General features: G+C 34.4%; 1 protein-coding gene and 2 long non-coding RNA genes across 3 annotated transcripts; 2 read left to right on the top strand and 1 right to left on the bottom strand.

Annotated features, from left to right (window-relative positions):
* The first annotated feature begins 257 nt into the window (after positions 1–257).
* On the top strand, positions 258–1201 carry LOC130655182 (uncharacterized). Its single transcript, XM_057457903.1, has 2 exons — positions 258–357; positions 630–1201. Exon 2 carries the CDS (start codon positions 642–644, stop codon positions 1011–1013), a length of 372 nt encoding a protein of 123 aa, XP_057313886.1. The 5' UTR covers positions 258–357; positions 630–641; the 3' UTR covers positions 1014–1201.
* Positions 1202–2688: 1487 nt separating this feature from the next.
* Positions 2689–9014, bottom strand: LOC130655581 (uncharacterized). Its single transcript, XR_008984694.1, has 3 exons — positions 7739–9014; positions 4019–6841; positions 2689–3915 (listed from the first exon to the last, which is right to left on the bottom strand). It is a non-coding gene; the product is annotated as an uncharacterized LOC130655581 (long non-coding RNA).
* Positions 9015–11045: 2031 nt separating this feature from the next.
* Positions 11046–12216, top strand: LOC130655002 (uncharacterized). The gene is made up of 2 exons (XR_008984539.1): positions 11046–11402; positions 11642–12216. It is a non-coding gene; the product is annotated as an uncharacterized LOC130655002 (long non-coding RNA).
* The last annotated feature ends 7170 nt before the right edge of the window (positions 12217–19386 follow it).

Raw genomic sequence — 19386 nt, forward strand, 5'->3', positions numbered from 1 at the left:
ATGCTTGGCGTTAGTTATACTACGCAATGAATGAATATTTAACTTTCTTACATCACGACCAATGGACTTAGAAGTTGTAAAGTGGAAGCTTGCGTTTCTTAACTTTTTGCATAATATGCTTGTCTTGTAATAATAATTTTAAAAGATGACAATATTAAAAGCTCTTAAGATATGGTTTAAAAGTGTCGCAATAACAGCTTAAAGTCACGCCTTAATTTTGACAAATAAAATGAAATCGCGTGCACAATTGACACAATCGCATCTGATATAAATAAAAACAAGTCTAGATGATTTTTAAATCAAAATATACACAAGCAAAAGAAGTATAACAAGAAACACAGCAACTTAATCTTACAGGTAAAATATTTTAATAAAATTGGCTGCATTTGGTATGAGAAATCAAAATTAGAAATCTACTAAAGTACTGCCAATACGGTATCTCAAAACAAAAAATAGCATTAAAAAATTATGCAGGAATTAATTTGTTAAATTTTTAAAAAGCAGAAGAAATCGATTTCTTCATCTGTCCTAGGCAATCAAAATACGGCTTTATTTTGTCATTAAAGCTGCATTTATTTACTTGACACTTGGTCAAAAATTAACCATGCTTTATTTCTTTTCTTCTTAAGGAAAATCTAACAATGGTATCGGCTTTCATCAGCATTCTAATTATCACCCTTGCTTTTGTCCACTGCGAAGCACACCTTGACAACTGCCCATCAAAATGCCAAAGTGATTTCTCGCAATGTATTGCAATTGTACAAGGTGAGGATATCAGTGAATGTAACAAGTTAAAAACAGTTTGTTATCAGAAATGTAGCAGTGCTCTCAAGAGACGTGGACCAGATGCCAATGCAATGGCTTCACAAAGTTCGAACAAAAAAAACAAAAAATGTTGGGCGAAGTGTAAACTGCCTTCTAATGTCTGTTCTGATAAAAAGAAAGTACCTGAAAGACAAACTTGCCGAAACAGAGTGTATTTAACATGTTTATCAAAATGCATTCTCAAATAAAAAATGTTTTAGGATGGTGACAAACATTCACGGACTCAATAAAAACTTGAGTAACAGAAACTTTTTCTTCCTTGTTACTTTTTTCGACATCAGACTCTTATTAAAATGTTTTATTTATGCGATTTTGTTTATATTTGTGTTTGACGTAATGTATTTTGCTACTTTAGAAATATATATAAACAGTTTGTTAGTGATTTTCTTCAGTTTGCCCATCATTAGCTGGAGCTTCACTACCTGCTTTACAGAATAATGACAACAGTTACAACTTTTTGGACAAGGAACTCTTTTTTTGGGCATATATGGACGTTTATGCACAAATTATATTAGACCAAAGGAACCGGTTACGATTTTAAGTTATACGTTAAGCTTTTCCTAACAAGTATTCCGCGACCTGTTACTGATCAATTAATCATCCCCCTGTTGCAAAAATGAAATACCTGGTTATGGTTACAAACTAACTGTTCCGTCTTACCAGAAGATTAATATATCTGTTTTGATTGGTTACTGTATTTATTTAATTCGGTATCCTGGGTTTATTAAAGACACATTTTGGGATTAAAAATTTCATCCATCAAAATATTTAAAAAAAAATGTGATTAGTGCTTTTGAATGACTTTTAATTCAACTTGCCGAATCCAATCTTTTTGAACAAAAGAAAAAAATTTAAACATGTCCAACTTTGGAATCTCCAATTTAACAAATTGGATTTGACAAAATGGATCGTGTATATAACGCCCACCTTAGATCTTCATCAAAATACAACTTATTGTTCCCTTCAGGTTCCTTTAAGCATGGATACACGATATAGTATATATGCTTTAAAACACAAGCCACAGCCTGTCTTCTGGTCTATGTGTGTGCAATAGTAGCAACATTGCAACCAGTGGGTGCAGGGTATTGGCCAGTTGACCCTTTTGGTCCTGTTTGAAAATAACGAAATATTTTCTTATTTCATTAATTTTTCTTATTATTCTAACCATATAGAGGTAAAAATTGGAACCAAAGAACCATCTAAAAACCTTGTTCAATACAAATTTGTTTCAATCTAAATTCTTATAATGTGATAATTGTTGCTGACACCAATAAGATCTTTTTCTCAAAAAAATCGCTTTGTCATGCTAGGAAGTTCGATTGGTACTTTTTAAATGCTTTTTTTTCCTACGCAACTACAAAAGTAACACTGTCATAATCTAATAACTGCAGGGTATTATCGAGATGATGTTTTACACAGCTTTAAATAATAGCCATGAAATTGTCGTCGCCTTAATATTATAGTGACGGGTATCAGGACGAGTAGCTAGGCAATTTCAATAATACGCTGAGAAACAATTGCCCGCCATTTTTTCCCTCACTTTCTGGTCAGGCGATACGTTCTTTACCAGAGAACTTTGCTTTTATGTTAAGTTGATGGAGGCTGCCTCATGACGACAGCCATAAGCAAGAGAATTTGGAACAAGTATGCTGCTATGGTTACCATTCTGAAAAAAAGCAAAAAAGGAGTTTTGGCTACGATAATACGCACAAAACTAAATTTCCATGCAATAAACTAAATATTAAAATTTTAAAAAAGTGTTTAACAGGCACATGACGTCTACGACCGTATTCTAATCTTGTTTTTATTACGCCAACGCCGACGCGACGTTGTTTAATGTCGGTTATGTTTTGACCATAAAATACTTCTATATTTCAGATGCTGGATTCACAAAACAGTATAAGCTTGCATCTTTTGTGATGCTCCTGTGTATGCTTGGTATACGTTGCTCAAAATCTTATAATATGTTTATTATACTTTACATGTGGCCAAAGAACGTGAACAAATATTTGGTTTGAAATTTACAAACAACCATATTAGCGTTTAAAATATTTTGATTGCTGAGAAAATTAGCGCGTTTTGAAAACAGCATTCCCTTCTGTTAAACTATACAGCAATTTAACAATAAGAAAATATTAATATTGTATTTAAAATTTGAAAGATTTAAGTATTCCACAGCTCATCTTTACTTTGTGAAACTGTATGCTTCTAACAATCTGCACTTTTCTCCTGATATTTTAATGGAATTTAAATAGTTCTGTTCTGTAGGAGTATTGACCCAATCTTTTGATGCTAGCTCATTTTCATTTTTTATAAACAATAAGGGTAGTTCAGTGTAATCATGCTCGCTATATAACGGATTTTTTATTTTATTTATGTTTGCTTCAACTTTCGTTGTAAAATTAACTGGATTCAGGTGAAAAGAAAGAGGTGAACTAACAACAAATTGACCAAATTTTGTATATATTGTTCTTGGTTCAATCCAACAGGCGGTACACAACAAGCAAATCCATTTTTTTTTGTCCCTCTCCTGCAACTTAGCTTGCATTAAATTCAAGCTATCTTGCGGTGTATCTTTATCTCTACACAGTGCTAAAAGACACATCTCGTTTTTCTTTCTTCATATTTGCCTTACACTGGCATTTTAAATAAAAGCATTGTTCATCCCATTTTGTACTCACTGAATCTGAAGTTAAATATCTTTTATTTTTAAACTTTTTCCCACGATCAAGAGTTTTTATTATAGAACTTTCTGGCGTTTTTCCACTCCTTAAACGATATTCTTCAATTTCTTTTATTGTGATCGCAGGAAGAAGAGACAAAGACTTTCCCCAAGTATCTAATTTACCAACTTGTTTTTTTGACTTGTTAATAATTGCAATTGGTAAATCAGTATCTCTTAATAACAGTTCCAACAACTCTTGTTTACTCACAGCACTGCTTCTTCCACTTTCCGTAGGCATTTTGACCATATTCTACCATTCCAAGCCTCGGTTCTAAGGTGACTTGAAAACGAGTCAGAGAATACGAGAAACCCGTATTACAGACCGAACACCTAACGGTAGAACATTTTGTCTCTTGCTCCCCAATCTAAAGAGTTAAAAGTCGTAAAGGTTGTTAAGGTATTGCTAGCTAGCTCTGTGCTCTGTGATTTGGGATGGATGTTGGCCTGAAAATGTTACAAAAAACTCACTAAAGTTATCTTTCGTCATGTGGTAGTGTGAATTTGTAAGCCGTTTGTAAAGAATTGTTTGCTTGTGACTGATCATTACAGTAGCTAGCAGTAATGTGAGTGCACCTATTTTAAACAAGCAGAAGGTAGCTATAAAGATAATCTGATAAACGTAATGATGAACATGATTATTATCATTATTATTACGAATATTTATACAGGATAGAGCCACTTCAGTGCTAGAAACACTGTTATCAATGTTGGTCCTGTTTTCGGAATGCATACATTAAGTACACACCTGCATTACCTACCCAATTTCCTTCACATAGCATGGGTTGACCTGTAGCTGTGCTAAAAACACTTGCTAAACATCTCCACGCTGTGGACCAAACCACGGACTTTGTAATTACGAAGCGAACTCCATAACCACAAGGTCACGTGAAGACAACCACGAAGTTGAGCTGTTTTTCATAAAAACATATTTCGAAGATTTTGGGATACTAATGCTTGAACATGATGATGAACATAATACGACTAAAAGCGGAACAAACGTCATCTTACAATTTTTGTTTTGACAAGATAAATCACTGATTGCAGAATGTGTTTATGTATGCTACAAATAGAATGTTATTGTATCAGTTTTCTTGGTTATATTTTCTTCTATCACGTTACAGTAGATGATGGGTTTGGCACAGCAAAGTGGATTATGAATCATTTCCTACTGTTGCGCACACGCAGACTAGTAGCAACAATAGCAACAACAAACAAATTGTATATAAATAATATGTATTTTTATGAAAATACAGGTCAGTGTCGTGGTTGCCTTTATGTGTCTTGTTTAACCAGGTTCCTAGGTTATTTTTTCTACTTGTTACAAACTTTTCCTTAACGTATGTAGGCTCTAGTCGATCGTGAGAACAATATTGTGAAATGCTGAAAATTATAAAGATATCGTTTTAAAAATTTTAAGATCGTCACGACATCACGATTTTCGAATTTTGAAAAGGTTAAGTGGCAGCTTCAAATTTCATTTTTCATTTAAACTTATACACAAGTATCCAATCCAACAAAAAGTCGAGTTAAAATTTTTTAAGAGGAAACCGTGTTAGAATCTTTTCACAGTGACTGACAGTGACTTATAAAACTAGTTTTCGACCCGTGAAAAAATACACGGGGTCGGGGTCGCCCGTCCTTTATATATCGCATATTTCGTGTTTTCGTAGCACAATGTTTGTTCGCGTGCAAACGAAAAGAAAGAACACGGAGCCGCCCGTCCTTTACATACTGCATACTTCGTGTTTCTGTAGCACAATGATTTTTTACACACAAACAGACAGACGGAATACAGCTATTATTAAAGAGATAGATGCTTTTGTATCCCTTTCTGAAGTAGGGTTAAGCATGTCAATATCAAAAACACTCGTGATGTAAACAAATATTTCGATGCACAGGTACGTTTCTTCTCTCGTGTTTAGCAGCGACAGTTCTCAAGGTTAGTTACACAGCGTTGGTGTCCTTTAGAAAAATAAAAGGTAGAAATATATTAAAATCGAAAATTTTTTCCACCGGATACTTTGTAGATTGTAAAGAAAAACAGAAATATATATTCGAATCCATGGAAGATGTCGATGTAGCAGTTAGAATTCTCGAGATAAAATCATTATCCCATTTCTCTGTTTATCAAAAAAATATATCATTCGGAGTTGCTGGTGAGTTTTAAGTTATAACAAAAAAAATTGATCTTTTGACCAAGAGAAACAAAAAGCAGTAGTCTTCTTTAAAAAAGAAAATCTTTGTGTGTGTTACCAACTTAATTTTTTAGATATTAATTTAAAAATCACAAGATTCTCTTCGAAGATATCAGGAACAAGGAGTCACCTTGTTGGAAAAAAGTCGCTAGATTGCACGCACGGCGTAGATCCTGGCATATCAAAAAAAAAATGTTTTACCTTTGCTTTAAAATCTGAATAGGAAAAAGAAAGGAAAAATAATAACCTTTTCTTATCTATAGGATTCTCAAACACATCGCAAGGTATACAGTAAGGCTCGGCTTATGGTTCAAAATTCAAAAAAATTTGGTTGTCCAGCAAAAATCATAATTCGTGACATCGCCTTTTTCCCAGACTTCAAAGTAAGCGCATTTATTTTTCCATTACTCGTTTTGCCGTTTTAGTCTGACCATTTTCTGCTCATCTATCTAATTTTTATTACAGGCTAGTGGAAACACAGAAAATAAAAAAACGAACTGTCACTCAAAAGTTGAAAACGCAATGGGATATTAACAAAGCAGCTGTGAAAATGAGAAGATGTTTGTATGTTAGATTTCCTGAAAAAGATGATCACAGAAATCATGTAGTCTGGCATGTAAGCACAATGATTTGTGTCTATGGCTACGTTTTTGTATCAGATAGTTCAATTTAATGGTGGAATGTTCAAAGTGCATGGAGTGGTTTCACGATAAATGTGCAAACATTGCGAATGTCCAAGCTTTGTCACGAAGGAAATGGTTTTGTAAAAAATGTAAATAAATTTCTTCCAAAAAAACACATCATCATTCAACATTTCTTTCCTGTTTTACCCAAATATCTACTTCCGCAATAAAATCTGGGTAAATCGGGGATCTGGGTAATAAGTGCGACTAAAGGAAGCCATATTTAATGCCGAAGTATTTTAAATAAGAGTTAATTTTAAACCACAGAATTGCATTTTGGATAAAGCATCTTCCTATTACAGCAAATCTTCTTGTTATGATGTTCTCTTTTCAATGCCCAAAAATCACGGAAACGAGGCTTTAACTGTGTAAGAGTTTCACCACGCCAGACTGGTACAGTCAAATCTTTATAGCTATAAAAAATTGGTTGTATTACACATAACCTAGCAACCATCCTATATAAATTGCATCCTAAAACATTGCTCAATTGCAACAGTTTTTCTAACAGGATAGCGAGCTTATTTTTGATCCAAAAGTGTTCTTAAAAACTTTAAAAATAAATTGCCCAATCAGGGGAGATAACATTCGTAAATAATCTATTTTATCTAATTTATTCTAATCTATTCGATGTATATAAAATATACTAAGATATCCGAGTGGAAAACTAAAATCTTGGTTAAAGTATGTTAAGACAAGACAGGTGATTTCGAAGGGCGCCGACACAAGTAATTGCGTAGGCTTCTTCTATATTAGATTCACGCATTTTGAATTTGGCAAAGGTTATTTGTCAGTGTGCAAAACGGACCTAGGATATAGGTTTAATGATTTGGTTAAACACAAACTCTTAAAATGTGCTAATTTTTGCTGGCGTCAGCGTGGCTATTTTCACGAATTGGAGGGTCTTGTGGCCCCCAACGGGGATTATTTCGGTGTGCAAGCGTGCTAGAAAATATGATCAGCAACTTTTCAACGCTGTCTGCCTGGCCTATGTGTGAGCAAAAGCAGCGAGTTTGTTACTATTTTATTATTTTTACTAAGAACTATTTTACTGAGCGCTTATTCGCATTTGCCGCATATTTGGTAACTGGGGACTTCTGGGAAAATGTAGTAACAAAAATGATAACAAATTAATGATAATAATAAAAAAAACTAAAAAAAAACACCGTATCCAATTTCTACAATGCATTTTTAAGCTTGGTAAAGCTTCGACAACAACATCGTCATTCTCAACTGGCTTAATACTGAATGGGTTATTATCGAAAAAAAAGACACAACTGACAAGTGGGGATCCAAAAAAAAAAACAATGTACCTTATGATAAAAAAAACCTTGTCCTTTTAACCATAGGAACAAAGGAGGCTTTAACTATCCATATCAGAAAGTTTTAAAGGTTCCCTAAACTTGTGAAGATACTTTAATCAAAATCTGAAAAAACTACTCCATTCTCCTAAGATGTGCCTGCTCCCTAATGAACAGAGCCTCTCTGATTTCCACTTCTACAAATGTGATATATTCAAATATTATTTTAGCTGTCCAAAATGTTGGACAAGTGGAATGACGCGTACGTAAAAACAATGACTTTCAGATGATGAAACGGAAACATGTAACATCATCAATTGCGTTGTCTCGTATTCAACTTTATTTATTTATTTACTCGACTTAATCCAAGTATTAAATTGAGTTTCAAGAGGAAACCAACACAATCAAACAAATATGTTGCGCAACTGTTAATAGTATCTTATATCTTCTGCTTGAGTACCTGTCAAAAAAAATAGATTTAAAACTAGAAACTGGACTAACCAAAACATCTTTACTGACCAACAAAAGTATAATCGTAACGACCGCCATTTTTACTTCTTATAATTGGAAACTAAGTAACTAAGCGCAATACTGTAGCGGTTTAAAAAAAGGACAAAAGTCACTTTTTGGTTATAAAGCTTTTTGGTTATAAAGCAAATAAAAAAGAGTGGAAGGACAATTTATACATTTCATAGTTTTCACCTTATAAAAACAATGTTTAAAAGTATAGCGTTTTAATAGTTCACGGCAAGCAAAAATTCTTAAATAAACTAATTTTTAATTTAAAATCGTATTTGTTTCCGTCTGTTAAAAAATACTTCAAGCTGACGTCAATAAAAATACAACTTTTTAAAGGTGTGAATTCACTGTTAGTTCAATGAAATTGACAACTCAAAACATTAAAATTCTATTTTTTTCTGTAATCTAGAACCTATGGTCAGGCATGTAGAGTATCATTTTGTAATCCCATCGCACTTTGTAATCCCATCGCACTTTGTAATCCCATCGCACTTTGTAATCCCATCGCACTTTGTAATCCCATCGCACTTTGTAATCCCGTCGCACTTTGTAAGTCCATCGCACTTTGTAATCCTGGCGCACTTTGTAATCCCATCGCGCTTTGTAATCCCATCGCGCTTTGTAATCCCATCGCACTTTGTAATCCCATCGCACTTTGTAATCCCATCGCGCTTTGTAATCCCATCGCGCTTTGTAATCCCATCGCACTTTGTAATCCCATCGCACTTTGTAATCCCATCGCGCTTTGTAATCCCATCGCGCTTTGTAATCCCGGCGCACTTTGTAATCCCATCGCACTTTGTAAGTCCATCGCACTTTGTGATACAATTTTGTAGCATTTTGTAATACAAAACCTATCGCCATTTGTAATCCTTTCATGACGCACTTTGTAATCACACCTTGTCACACTTAATTATAATTATAATAACTATAAATAATCCCCGATATTTTTGCTATGGAATATTCCTCTCGTATATTTCTGCGATTGCTCTCAAAACCTTTTTGTATTATATATGGGAAAACATGGGATACTCTATACCTAATTAAATTTGTGAATGAGGTTGTCATACAATCTACACATACGCTATCAACAATTTGAATTTGAGTCTTCTTCCCTTAGGAAAATCCACTAATATTCAGGAAGTTTACTTCCACAATTCATAATATTTAAATTGATCATAAAAAAATATATTACATCGATAGACAGGCGTTGATGTAACTTAAGAGAAAAAACTTTGGAGAAAAGAAAGTTTCTCCGATTTGAAAAAAATCCATTAAATTATATTCCCGCCAAATTACACTTTTAACACCCGCCAATATACATTCCCGCCAAAATCTTTTGCTTAAGGTAATTGCATTGATTTTTTTTCAGATAGAAGAATAAACTAAGAAAAGTGTACTTTAATGAATTAGGATACCAAAAGACGTATTTTTCTCTTATTCTCATTAACAATCCTATAATTTATAATTGCTAAAAATATCACCTTTTTGTAACAATGTTTTCCTTAAACTCGATTAAATACCTTAAAAAATTTTGAAGTTTCTGGGCGTATCGTATGTCCATACATAAAAGCGTAAATTAAGTTCCGTGCACACTATATATGCATCCGTACTTTTGCTTTTCTAGCAAAATATGAATTAGCTAACTAAAAAGTGGAGAAGATGAACTAGGCACCGGTGATTACAAAGAATAAAAATATTTGACGGTTAAAAGTAACTAAACTCAGTATGTATTGACCAAATATCGAACGGTTTTATATTAAACTTGTTTTTTAGCCGATAAAGCCCGTTGCTTAGCTACTGATAAAACTGATTTTTGTGTCGTTTTATTGCCAAGCCAAAACAAGATTGTACCAATATAAATAACGTTTTTTTGCATTTTCCACCCTTGAAGCTGCACACATAGAAAGACATTTTGTGTCATCTGTCAACATAAACCTATGTCTTTTTCCTGTCTCTTTTTCCGCTTTTGAAGGAGCACATCCCTGCCAAGCATTTTAAAAACAAAAATATATCCGGAAATTTTGACAGGCGTGGGTGATTAGAGCGACGGTCACATAAAGTAGTTTGACATACGAAAGCAAAGAAGATATTAGCAATTTTAAAGAAACTTTCCAAATTTGATAGTTTTAACCTTTTCTTTGTCAAAAAATATATGTAATTATTATGACTGCACGAATTTTAAAAACCTCATTCTTTTTATGAAGCTAGCTTTCGTAGAGAGCGACATTAAAAAAACAAATAAGAAGACTAATTCCTGACAACCTCATTCTGATAATTATAAAGTGGTCCTGCAGACGAGGCTGATTGTCTGGATAGTTCAAAAGGCTGGAAAACCACTTTTAGGAAAGGTTAATAACAATTAAACTATACTATGTTTTTTTCAGAAGACCTTAACAGAACATTGTAAATTAATGCTTTTTTGTAACTACTTCCATTGCTGAGTCGCAGATAGCGACATTTTGCTCGTGTTAAACATTTCCTTAAATTTATTGTGTGCATGAAGGAACGTTATCAATCAGTCAACTTTCACCTTCTTGTTGCCTTTGTTTCCACTTCATAATTTTGATTTTTTTAAAAAAGCAAAGCATACTGGGATTATCTCCTTTCTGAAATGAATGATAAAATAGAACATGCTCTTTTTACGTCAGTACTAAAAATGAATTCGTCATTGATCGAGATTTCCATGACAATTTTTCCCACAACAAATCGTGGTAATTTGAACAGATGACGGTCTTCCGGCTAAAGTAACGATTTGGCAGATTAAAGTAGTCATTGCCTTGAGAGGATTTACGTTATTTATACCACGTAGTGAATGAATGAAAAAACAGCTTCATTATATGAGAAACAATAGACGTACAAAGAAAGAGGAAAGTCTTGAGTGGAAGCTTGCGTTTTTTTAAATATTTTGTAGTTTATTTATCTTGTCACAATGATGGAAAACATGACAATGTTAAAAGCTCTTGTGATATGATCTGAAAGTGTCGCAATAACAGCTTAAAATCACGCCTTAATTCTGACAATTAAAATGAAATCGCGTGCACAATTGACACAATCGCATCCGATATAAATAAAAGGAAGTCGAGATGATTTTTTAAATCAAAATATACACAAGCAAAAGAAGGACAACAAGAAACACAGCAACTTAATCTTACAGGTAAGATACGCTTGTTTTTAATACTGTATTGTTTGTAAAATAAATCAAAGTCGGAAATATTGATCGCCACTAATACCGGACCTAACCTTTGCAAATATTTTTCTGTTAATTGAGTTTGGTCCGCTTTACACAATCGCTACTGGTAGTCAAGCTTTAATAAATCAATTTTCTTAGACACTATTTATTCACTTAAAGTTTTGGTATAAAATTGACCATGTTTTATTTTATTTTCTCTGAAGGAAAATTTGAGAATGGTATCCACTTTCATCAGCATTCTAATTATCACCTTTGCTCTTGTTCAATGCGGAGCGTCCATTAACACGTGTCAATTAAAATGCCAAAGTGATTTTTCGCAGTGCATTGCAATTGTACCACCTGAGGAAATCGGTGAATGCAACAAGTTGAAAACAGTTTGTTACCAAAAATGTGGCAGCACTATTAGGAGACATGCACGAGATGCCAATGCAATGGCTTCACAAACTTTAAACAAAAAAATCAATAAATGTTGGGCGAAGTGTAAACTGCCTTCTAATGTCTGTTCTGATAAAAAGAAAGTACCTGAAAGACAAACTTGCCGAAACAGAGTGTATTTAACATGTTTATCAAAATGCATTCTTAATTGATTTGAAGGATACAGTTTAAGAAGGTGGCTAACAATAACGTAAACACTGGCAATAGGAGCGTTTTATTCCTTTTCGCTTTTTTAAAACATAATATTTTTGTATTTAAAGTTTTATTTATGTTGATTTGTTTATATTTAAGTTTGACGTAATGTAGATTGCTACTTTAGAAATATAATAAGTTCACAAAGAGAGTTACTTTTAGTTTTTTTTGTATGTGAAGAGTGCAGAGCCGGCGGTACATTGGAAAATAACTAAATATGGCGATCACGATAGACCGTTAGCTGCCCGTTATTATTACATCCTGATTAAAACTCCAGAAGGGTTTTTTATAATAATAGCCATATTCTGTCTGTCTCTACACAAAATGGTACTACAAGTGGCAGGACACACAAAATGCGGTACATAAAAGGACGGGCGAACCCGTGGATTTATGCACGGGCCACCGACTAGTCCTTTTTATTTCGCATTGTTGTCTGTGGGATGTGTTGAGTTGGTGGCACAACCAAGTCACGAAAACCTAGAAAAATTTTGGTATTAAAAAATAAAAAATAAATTGTAACCCCCATAAAATGGTTGTTAGCCAGATCTTAGCTAGATAAGTATTAAACAGCACAATTTTGGTGTTAGAAGAAGTTTTTTTTTAACATTTTTAGTTTTTATAATAAAAAAGCCGTACGACAGTCTTTTTTATATTTTGTTGCACAAGGGTCTTGTTTGCATAATGAAGTTTGTGCAATTTTATGATTTAGCACATTCTTTGCCACAACCTGCATTTATTGAGTAATTTTCAAATAATAATACTTTTCCATGAAATATTTTTTTTATTTACATACGCTTGTGTGATTGAAACCAAAGAAACCAAACAAGAAATATGTTAGTAAAATGCGCCATAAGTTAAATGACAATTTCACAGACGATTGGCCTCCTCCATTTGTACATTAATCTGTCTGTATGTAAAATTTATCTTGAAAGATAAATGAAACCTTAGTCCGCAAAAATGAGCTCGAGAACCCCAAAAGAGACTCAGAGTCGAACAAACATCTAAAAAAAAATCCTGACCGCACATTCGAATGGATTATATTGTCTGCAGTATTTAAAAACAACCGCTTCAGAAAAAGCCTCATTCATTACATTACATGCTGTGGAAACAATTGATGCTTTTATGGCGTGATTGACGCAATCAACACTAAATGTTTTTCACTGTATACGTAAATAAATGTTTTTTGCGGAGAGAGAGCCATTGCTCGAACGGAGCTATTTTCCTCGTTCCCATAAATATATTAGAGCGTGACAAATTTCCGCGTTTTCCCCTAGTACGTGAAATTTTGATGAAAACGTCCGACTTTTGACCCACTTACCCCACTTTTTTTATGGTCATTTCTTTAAAAGGTTCCGTGAAAATCTGGCTAATCGAGACCACGCCGTTTCCAGTTGAGATCAGGTCGGCATAGAGCTTTTGCCATGGTCACTTTTACTAATATCACGTGACCTTTTCTAAGATACTTAGCGCTTCAAACGGAAATTGCGTTGATAGCCATATTGGCTTGTTGGTCGCAATGGACAGAAGTTCATTTTCAAGAAACGAAGAAAAGGTATGTTTAGCTAGCTGATATATCACTATATTTTTACATGTAATGATCCCCTTCTTAGCATTTCTCACACCTAAAGCTAGCTAGCATAAAACTGCAGACTTAGCTGCAATAATAATAGAACTTAGATAGCAAACTATATACTACCTATAGCTACTTCTTGTTTGCTCTTTTTATGCTAACTAGCTAGCATAAAAAAAGAGCAAACAGTGCCATATAGCTATCATAATACACTAGCTACACAGCTAGCATAAAATTAACTACTTACATGGGTTAAAACTACCAATGTAGCTAACATAAAATTAGCTATTTTTGCTAGCATAAAATCAGCTACATATCACCATAGAAAAGTTGTTTTAAACATATTTTCTAACTAGCTAGCTAACTAGCTAGCTATATATATACTACACAGTGAGTGAGATAATTCTACTCTTTAGAAATGTCCCATCACATAGATTGTTCTAGCTACAATCATCCACAAAATTTCTCGTCTCTACTGGCAATTTTATTCCAAAAACTAAGAACTAAAAAGTTTAGAAAGTCGAACGTAGAAAGAAGAACGTAGCTAGCTAGATATTTTGCAGATAGTATGTTCATGAAGGTATGTCACGTGTAATCGTTTACCTTGCTGAGCCACAAAGGTCAGTGTTTAACATGAGGGGGAATGGAGAGCCATATTGGACGATTGTAGTTATATATATATTGTACGCACGTCCAGGAAATGTTTCATCAAATCGAAGATGAAACCGTTTGATCGATTACCATGAGGCACGTGGGAACTTTGTTTTTTATACGATTCATTGTACAATTCAACCGAAAGTGGCATCTAAAATTTTTCGCTTGCGAACCTAGGGAACTCAGTTCCACGCTCCGCAACACTTTCTATATTGATTGCGGAGAGAGAGCCATTGCTCGAACGGAGCTATTTTCCTCGTTCCCATAAATATATTAGAGCGTAACGAATTTCCGCGTTTTCTCCTAGTACATCAAATTTTAAAACGTCCGACTTTTGACCCACTTACCCAAATATTTTTTATGGTCATTTCTTCCGTGAAAATCCGGTTGGTCGAGACACGCCATTTTCAGTTAAGATCAGGTCGGCATACAGCATTAGCCACGTGATTCATAAGTTACTCTTACTAATATCACATGACATTTTCTCAGATACATAGCGCTTGAAACGAAAATTTAGTTGATGATAGCTTGATGATAGGGTAGAAGGGTATTTTGAGGAAAACGAAGAAAGGGTATGTACAGCTAGTAGATCACTATTTCTTTACATTGATGAACCCCTTCTTATCCTTACTGCCACCTAAAGCTAGCTAGTATAAAACTGCCCACTTAGCTGGCATAATAACAGAACATATAGCTAGTTTACTTTAACCGTTTAGCTAGCTATAAAAAAAGGGCTATAGCATAAAACTAGCTACAAAGCTAGCATAAAATTAACTACATAACTGGGATAAAACTACATTAAGGGGGAATAGAGAGCCATATTTTCATGGTCGATTGTAGCTAGCTATATATATTGTACACACGTCAGGAAATAAACTTTTTTAACCCTGCCGCTGAGCATACACCAGTGCGGCTGAAGTTACAGAAGGGAAAATTATTTCAATACTCGTTCAATCGTCAACATGTATTAAAAATCTCCAAGTGTATTCATTCTTTCTTACCTAATTTCACGATATGTATACAAATAATGTCCCAATAATTTCTGTTTTTGTAACTTGACCCGATCCTTACACATGTGGCTCTAATGATGTTTTTGTTCAGTCTGAAATAAGATATTTTTATCCTATTGTCATGAAGACTTGTTTGCAAACAAAACATATAGTGCTATTTGATTTTTAGCTGCACAGGCTAACAACAGGCTGTTTCTGCTGTGTTTTTGTAAACCGAAGTTGCAGTAAAGGTTTTTTTAAAAATGTATTACGGCTGTCCGATTTTATGATATTTTTGATCTAGCACAGAAACTTTTCCTATAAAATATTGCAGGATTCTTTAGGAGCGTAGAAACAGGTTTTGAACAGTGTTTTTATTTTTAAATGTTACAAAAACTTTTCCGCAAAATAAAATTGCTGAATGATTGTTTTAGCTGTGTTGGATAACAACAGGGTGTTTACTGTCTGTTTATTTGAACCAAAGTTTTTTCGGATGTGCGCCACAGTATATTTGTACTAATCACTCAGCCTAGTGTTAACGACAAGCTAATACCTGTGTTTCTATTTAACAGAAGTTGTGCTAAAGTTTTTTTGAAAGGGTTTGTTTACCTATACTAACGGCGCACCACAGATTAAAGTACATATATATTTTAACTTTTACCGGGAACATTTTGTGAAACAGTTTTCGCTATGACATGGCACAATATGTAAATTGTGTTTCTATTCAAGCTAAAGTTGAAGGAAATATATATTTTGTGAATCTGAAAAATATAATTACACACCCGACACACCTTTAATGTTGTGTGTTTCACTCGATTTATGATATACTGCACACCTGTACTAAAGCAAGCCACCTGAATGTGTGGTACAGTTTAAAATTTGTATTAATTGTTCCATCAAGCATTTAACGCCAGGTAACACAGTTGCTTGTGGCTTAACCAGCGTAAATTCCTAAGTGTATATAATACTCACCTGTAAAGTTTTGCATATATATTTATGTTTATGCCCTGCTGGTCTAATGGCTATGACACTCATGCAAATGAGAGATCCAGGTTCAAATCCTGGACAGGGCTAGGAAAAACATAATTATCTTGCACCTACAACAACCAGGTTTTCATATAATAGGTAATCTTTGAGTAAGACTTCTCTGATTATTTCTATATCTTGACTTTTTAATGTTGTTGTCATTGGAACCAAGTTAATCTCAGATTTATCAAAAAATGATATGTCGTTATGACCGATTGTTTAAATACTTGTAATGGCACATAATTCTGCTATGATTCACTGTGTATTGACCTGAGATAAATTTGAGACTTTTTTTTGAGATATTGAACTTGAAATATTTGCACCTCAATATTTTCTATACTCCTGGACTAATATGATACTTAACTTAGACATATTGAGTATACGCAATCTTTGAGTTGCAAGGTGGAGATTTTCTATTAAAGTCATGCACCCCTGCCTTGCCGTTCCATTGCCTTGCTAGCACTGACCGTGCCTTTCTTTGCCTACCCTTCCTATGCCTTTTCTGGTGCCTGCCTACTATGTCCTTGGCTCCCATCATGCCTTTCCTACCCCTGCCTTCCTGATTCCTCTTCCTATTTCCTTGCCTGCCTTTGCCCTTTCCTTGCCGTGCTTAATGCCTTTGCCTTGGCAACCTCTCCGCAACACTTTCTATATTGATTGCGGAGCGGAGTGAAGGGGAGCGCCAGCGAGCCGAGCGCAGCGAAGCTATTTTCCTCGTTCCCATAAATATATTAGAGCGTATCGAATTTCCGCGTTTTCTCCTAGTACACCAAATTTCAAAACGTCCGACTTTTGACCCACTTACCCAAATATTTTTTATGGTCATTTCTTCCGTGAAAATCTGGTTCGTCGAGACCATGCCGTTTCCAGTTGAGATCAGGTCGGCATACGGCTTTAGCCACGGTCACTCTTACTAATATCACGTGACATTGTCTCACATACATAGCGCTTGAAATGAAAATTGCGTTGATGGCCATATTGGCTTGTTGGACGTAATGGACGGAAGGGCATTTTCAAGAAAACGAAGAAAGGGTATGTTAGCTAGTATATCACTATTTTTTACATGTAATGAGCCCTTTTCTAGCCTCACTCACACCTAAAGCTAGCTAGTATAAAACTGCCGACTTAGCTGGGATAATATTAAAACTTAGATAGCATATATAGCTATAGCTAGCTAACTACTTTAAGAATAGTTAGCTAGCTCGAGCTTACACCAGTGCGGCTCAAGTTACAGAAACGGAAATTATTTCAATAAATATGTATTGGGGAAACTTTTTCAACATGTATATACATTTGTTATTACTGAGGCGTTTTAAATTCTGACAAGCGGTTCTCATGCAATCATCAACGCCTACTGAAAATCTTCAAATATATATATATATATATAATTCATTTTTTGGGTTCAATCAGAACAAATTTCAGAAAAATGAAAAAATTTCCTGTTCGGGAAATCTCATAATTTTTTAAACCAGAATATAATTTCACAATAAAGAAATATTTTCCGTTTTTGTAACTTGACCCGAACACCATTCTTGTTCCGTTTAACCTTTTTTAGCATTTTGGATACATCAGGTTCTAAAGAAAATATGTCCCTGGTGCAAGTAATATTGCGGAAACCCCAGGAAATGTTTCATCAAGGCGAAGATGAAACAGTTTGATCGATTACCATGGAGCACGTGGGAACTTTGTTTTTTATACGATTCGTTATACAATTCAACCGAAAGGGGCATCTAAAATTTTTCGCTTGCGAACCTAGGGGACTCAGTCCCACGCTCCGCAACACTTTCTATACTAGTCCCCTAGTACATCAAATTTTGAAAATGTCCGATTTTTGACCCACTTACCCAAATATTTTTTTGGTCATTTCTTCCGTGAAAATCTGAATGATCGAGACACGCCGTTTTCGGTTGAGATTAGGTCGGCACAGAGCTTTAGCCACGGTCACTCTTACTAATATCACGTGACATTTCTCCAGATACATAGCGCTTGAAATGAAAATTACGTTGATATGGCCATATTGGCTTGTTGGTCGTAATGGACGGAAGGGCATTTCCAAGAAATGAAGAAAGGGTATGTTTAGCTAGCTAATATATCACTATTTTTTTACATGTAATGATCCCTTCTTCGCCTTTCTCACACCTAAAGCTAGCTAACATAAAACTGCCGACTTAGCTGGAATAATAGAACTTAGATAGCATATAGCTATAGCTACCTAGCTACTTCTTGTTTGCTCATTTTTATGCTTACTAGCTAGCATAAAAAAGAGCAAACAGTGCCATATAGCTACCATAATACACTAGCTACAAAGCTAGCATAGAATTAACTACTTAACTGGGATAAATCTACCAATGTATATAGCTAACATAAAATTAGCTATTTTTGCTAGCATAAAATCAGCTAGCTACATAATAGCAGCATAGAAAAATTCTTTTGGACAGATTTTCTAACTATACATATACTACACAGTAAGTGAGATAATTCTACTCTGTAGGAATGTCCCATCACATAGCTTGTTCTAGCTACAATCATCCACAAAATTTCTTGTCTCTGCTGGCAATTTTATTCCAAAAACCAAGAACTAAAAAGTTTAGAAAGTCAGCAAAAAAAGAACATAGCTAGCTAGCTAGATATTTTGCAGATAGTTTGTTCATAAAGGTATGTCACGTGTAATCGTTTACCTTGCTGAGCCACAAAGGTCAGTGTTAAACATGAGGGGAATGTAGAGCCATATTTTTGTGGATGATTGTAGTTATATATATATTGTACGCACGTCCAGGAAATGTTTCATCAAATCGAAGATGAAACCGTTTGATCGATTACCATGAAGCACGTGGAAACTTTGTTTTTTATACGATTCATTATACGATTCAATTGAGAGGGGCATCTAAAATTTTTTGCTTGCGAACCTAGGGGACTCAGTCCCACGCTCCGCAACACTTTCTATACTAGTTACTTTATTACTTTACTGGTGATAGATATTTTCCAAAGAGCTTCTGCTTTAAAATTTTGAACATTTTGTTTTTTATTTATTCACGCAAACAAATAAGAAACTTTCCGTACTAAAATTGCTAAAAAAATTACA

This window comes from Hydractinia symbiolongicarpus, chromosome 8, assembly GCF_029227915.1.
Source record: "Hydractinia symbiolongicarpus strain clone_291-10 chromosome 8, HSymV2.1, whole genome shotgun sequence".
In the NCBI taxonomy this organism is placed as follows: Eukaryota; Metazoa; Cnidaria; class Hydrozoa; order Anthoathecata; family Hydractiniidae; genus Hydractinia; species Hydractinia symbiolongicarpus.

Coding starts and splice junctions, on each gene's coding strand:
- LOC130655182 (XM_057457903.1), top strand. CDS start 642: ATGGTATCGGCTTTCATCAGCATTCTAATTATCACCCTTGCTTTTGTC.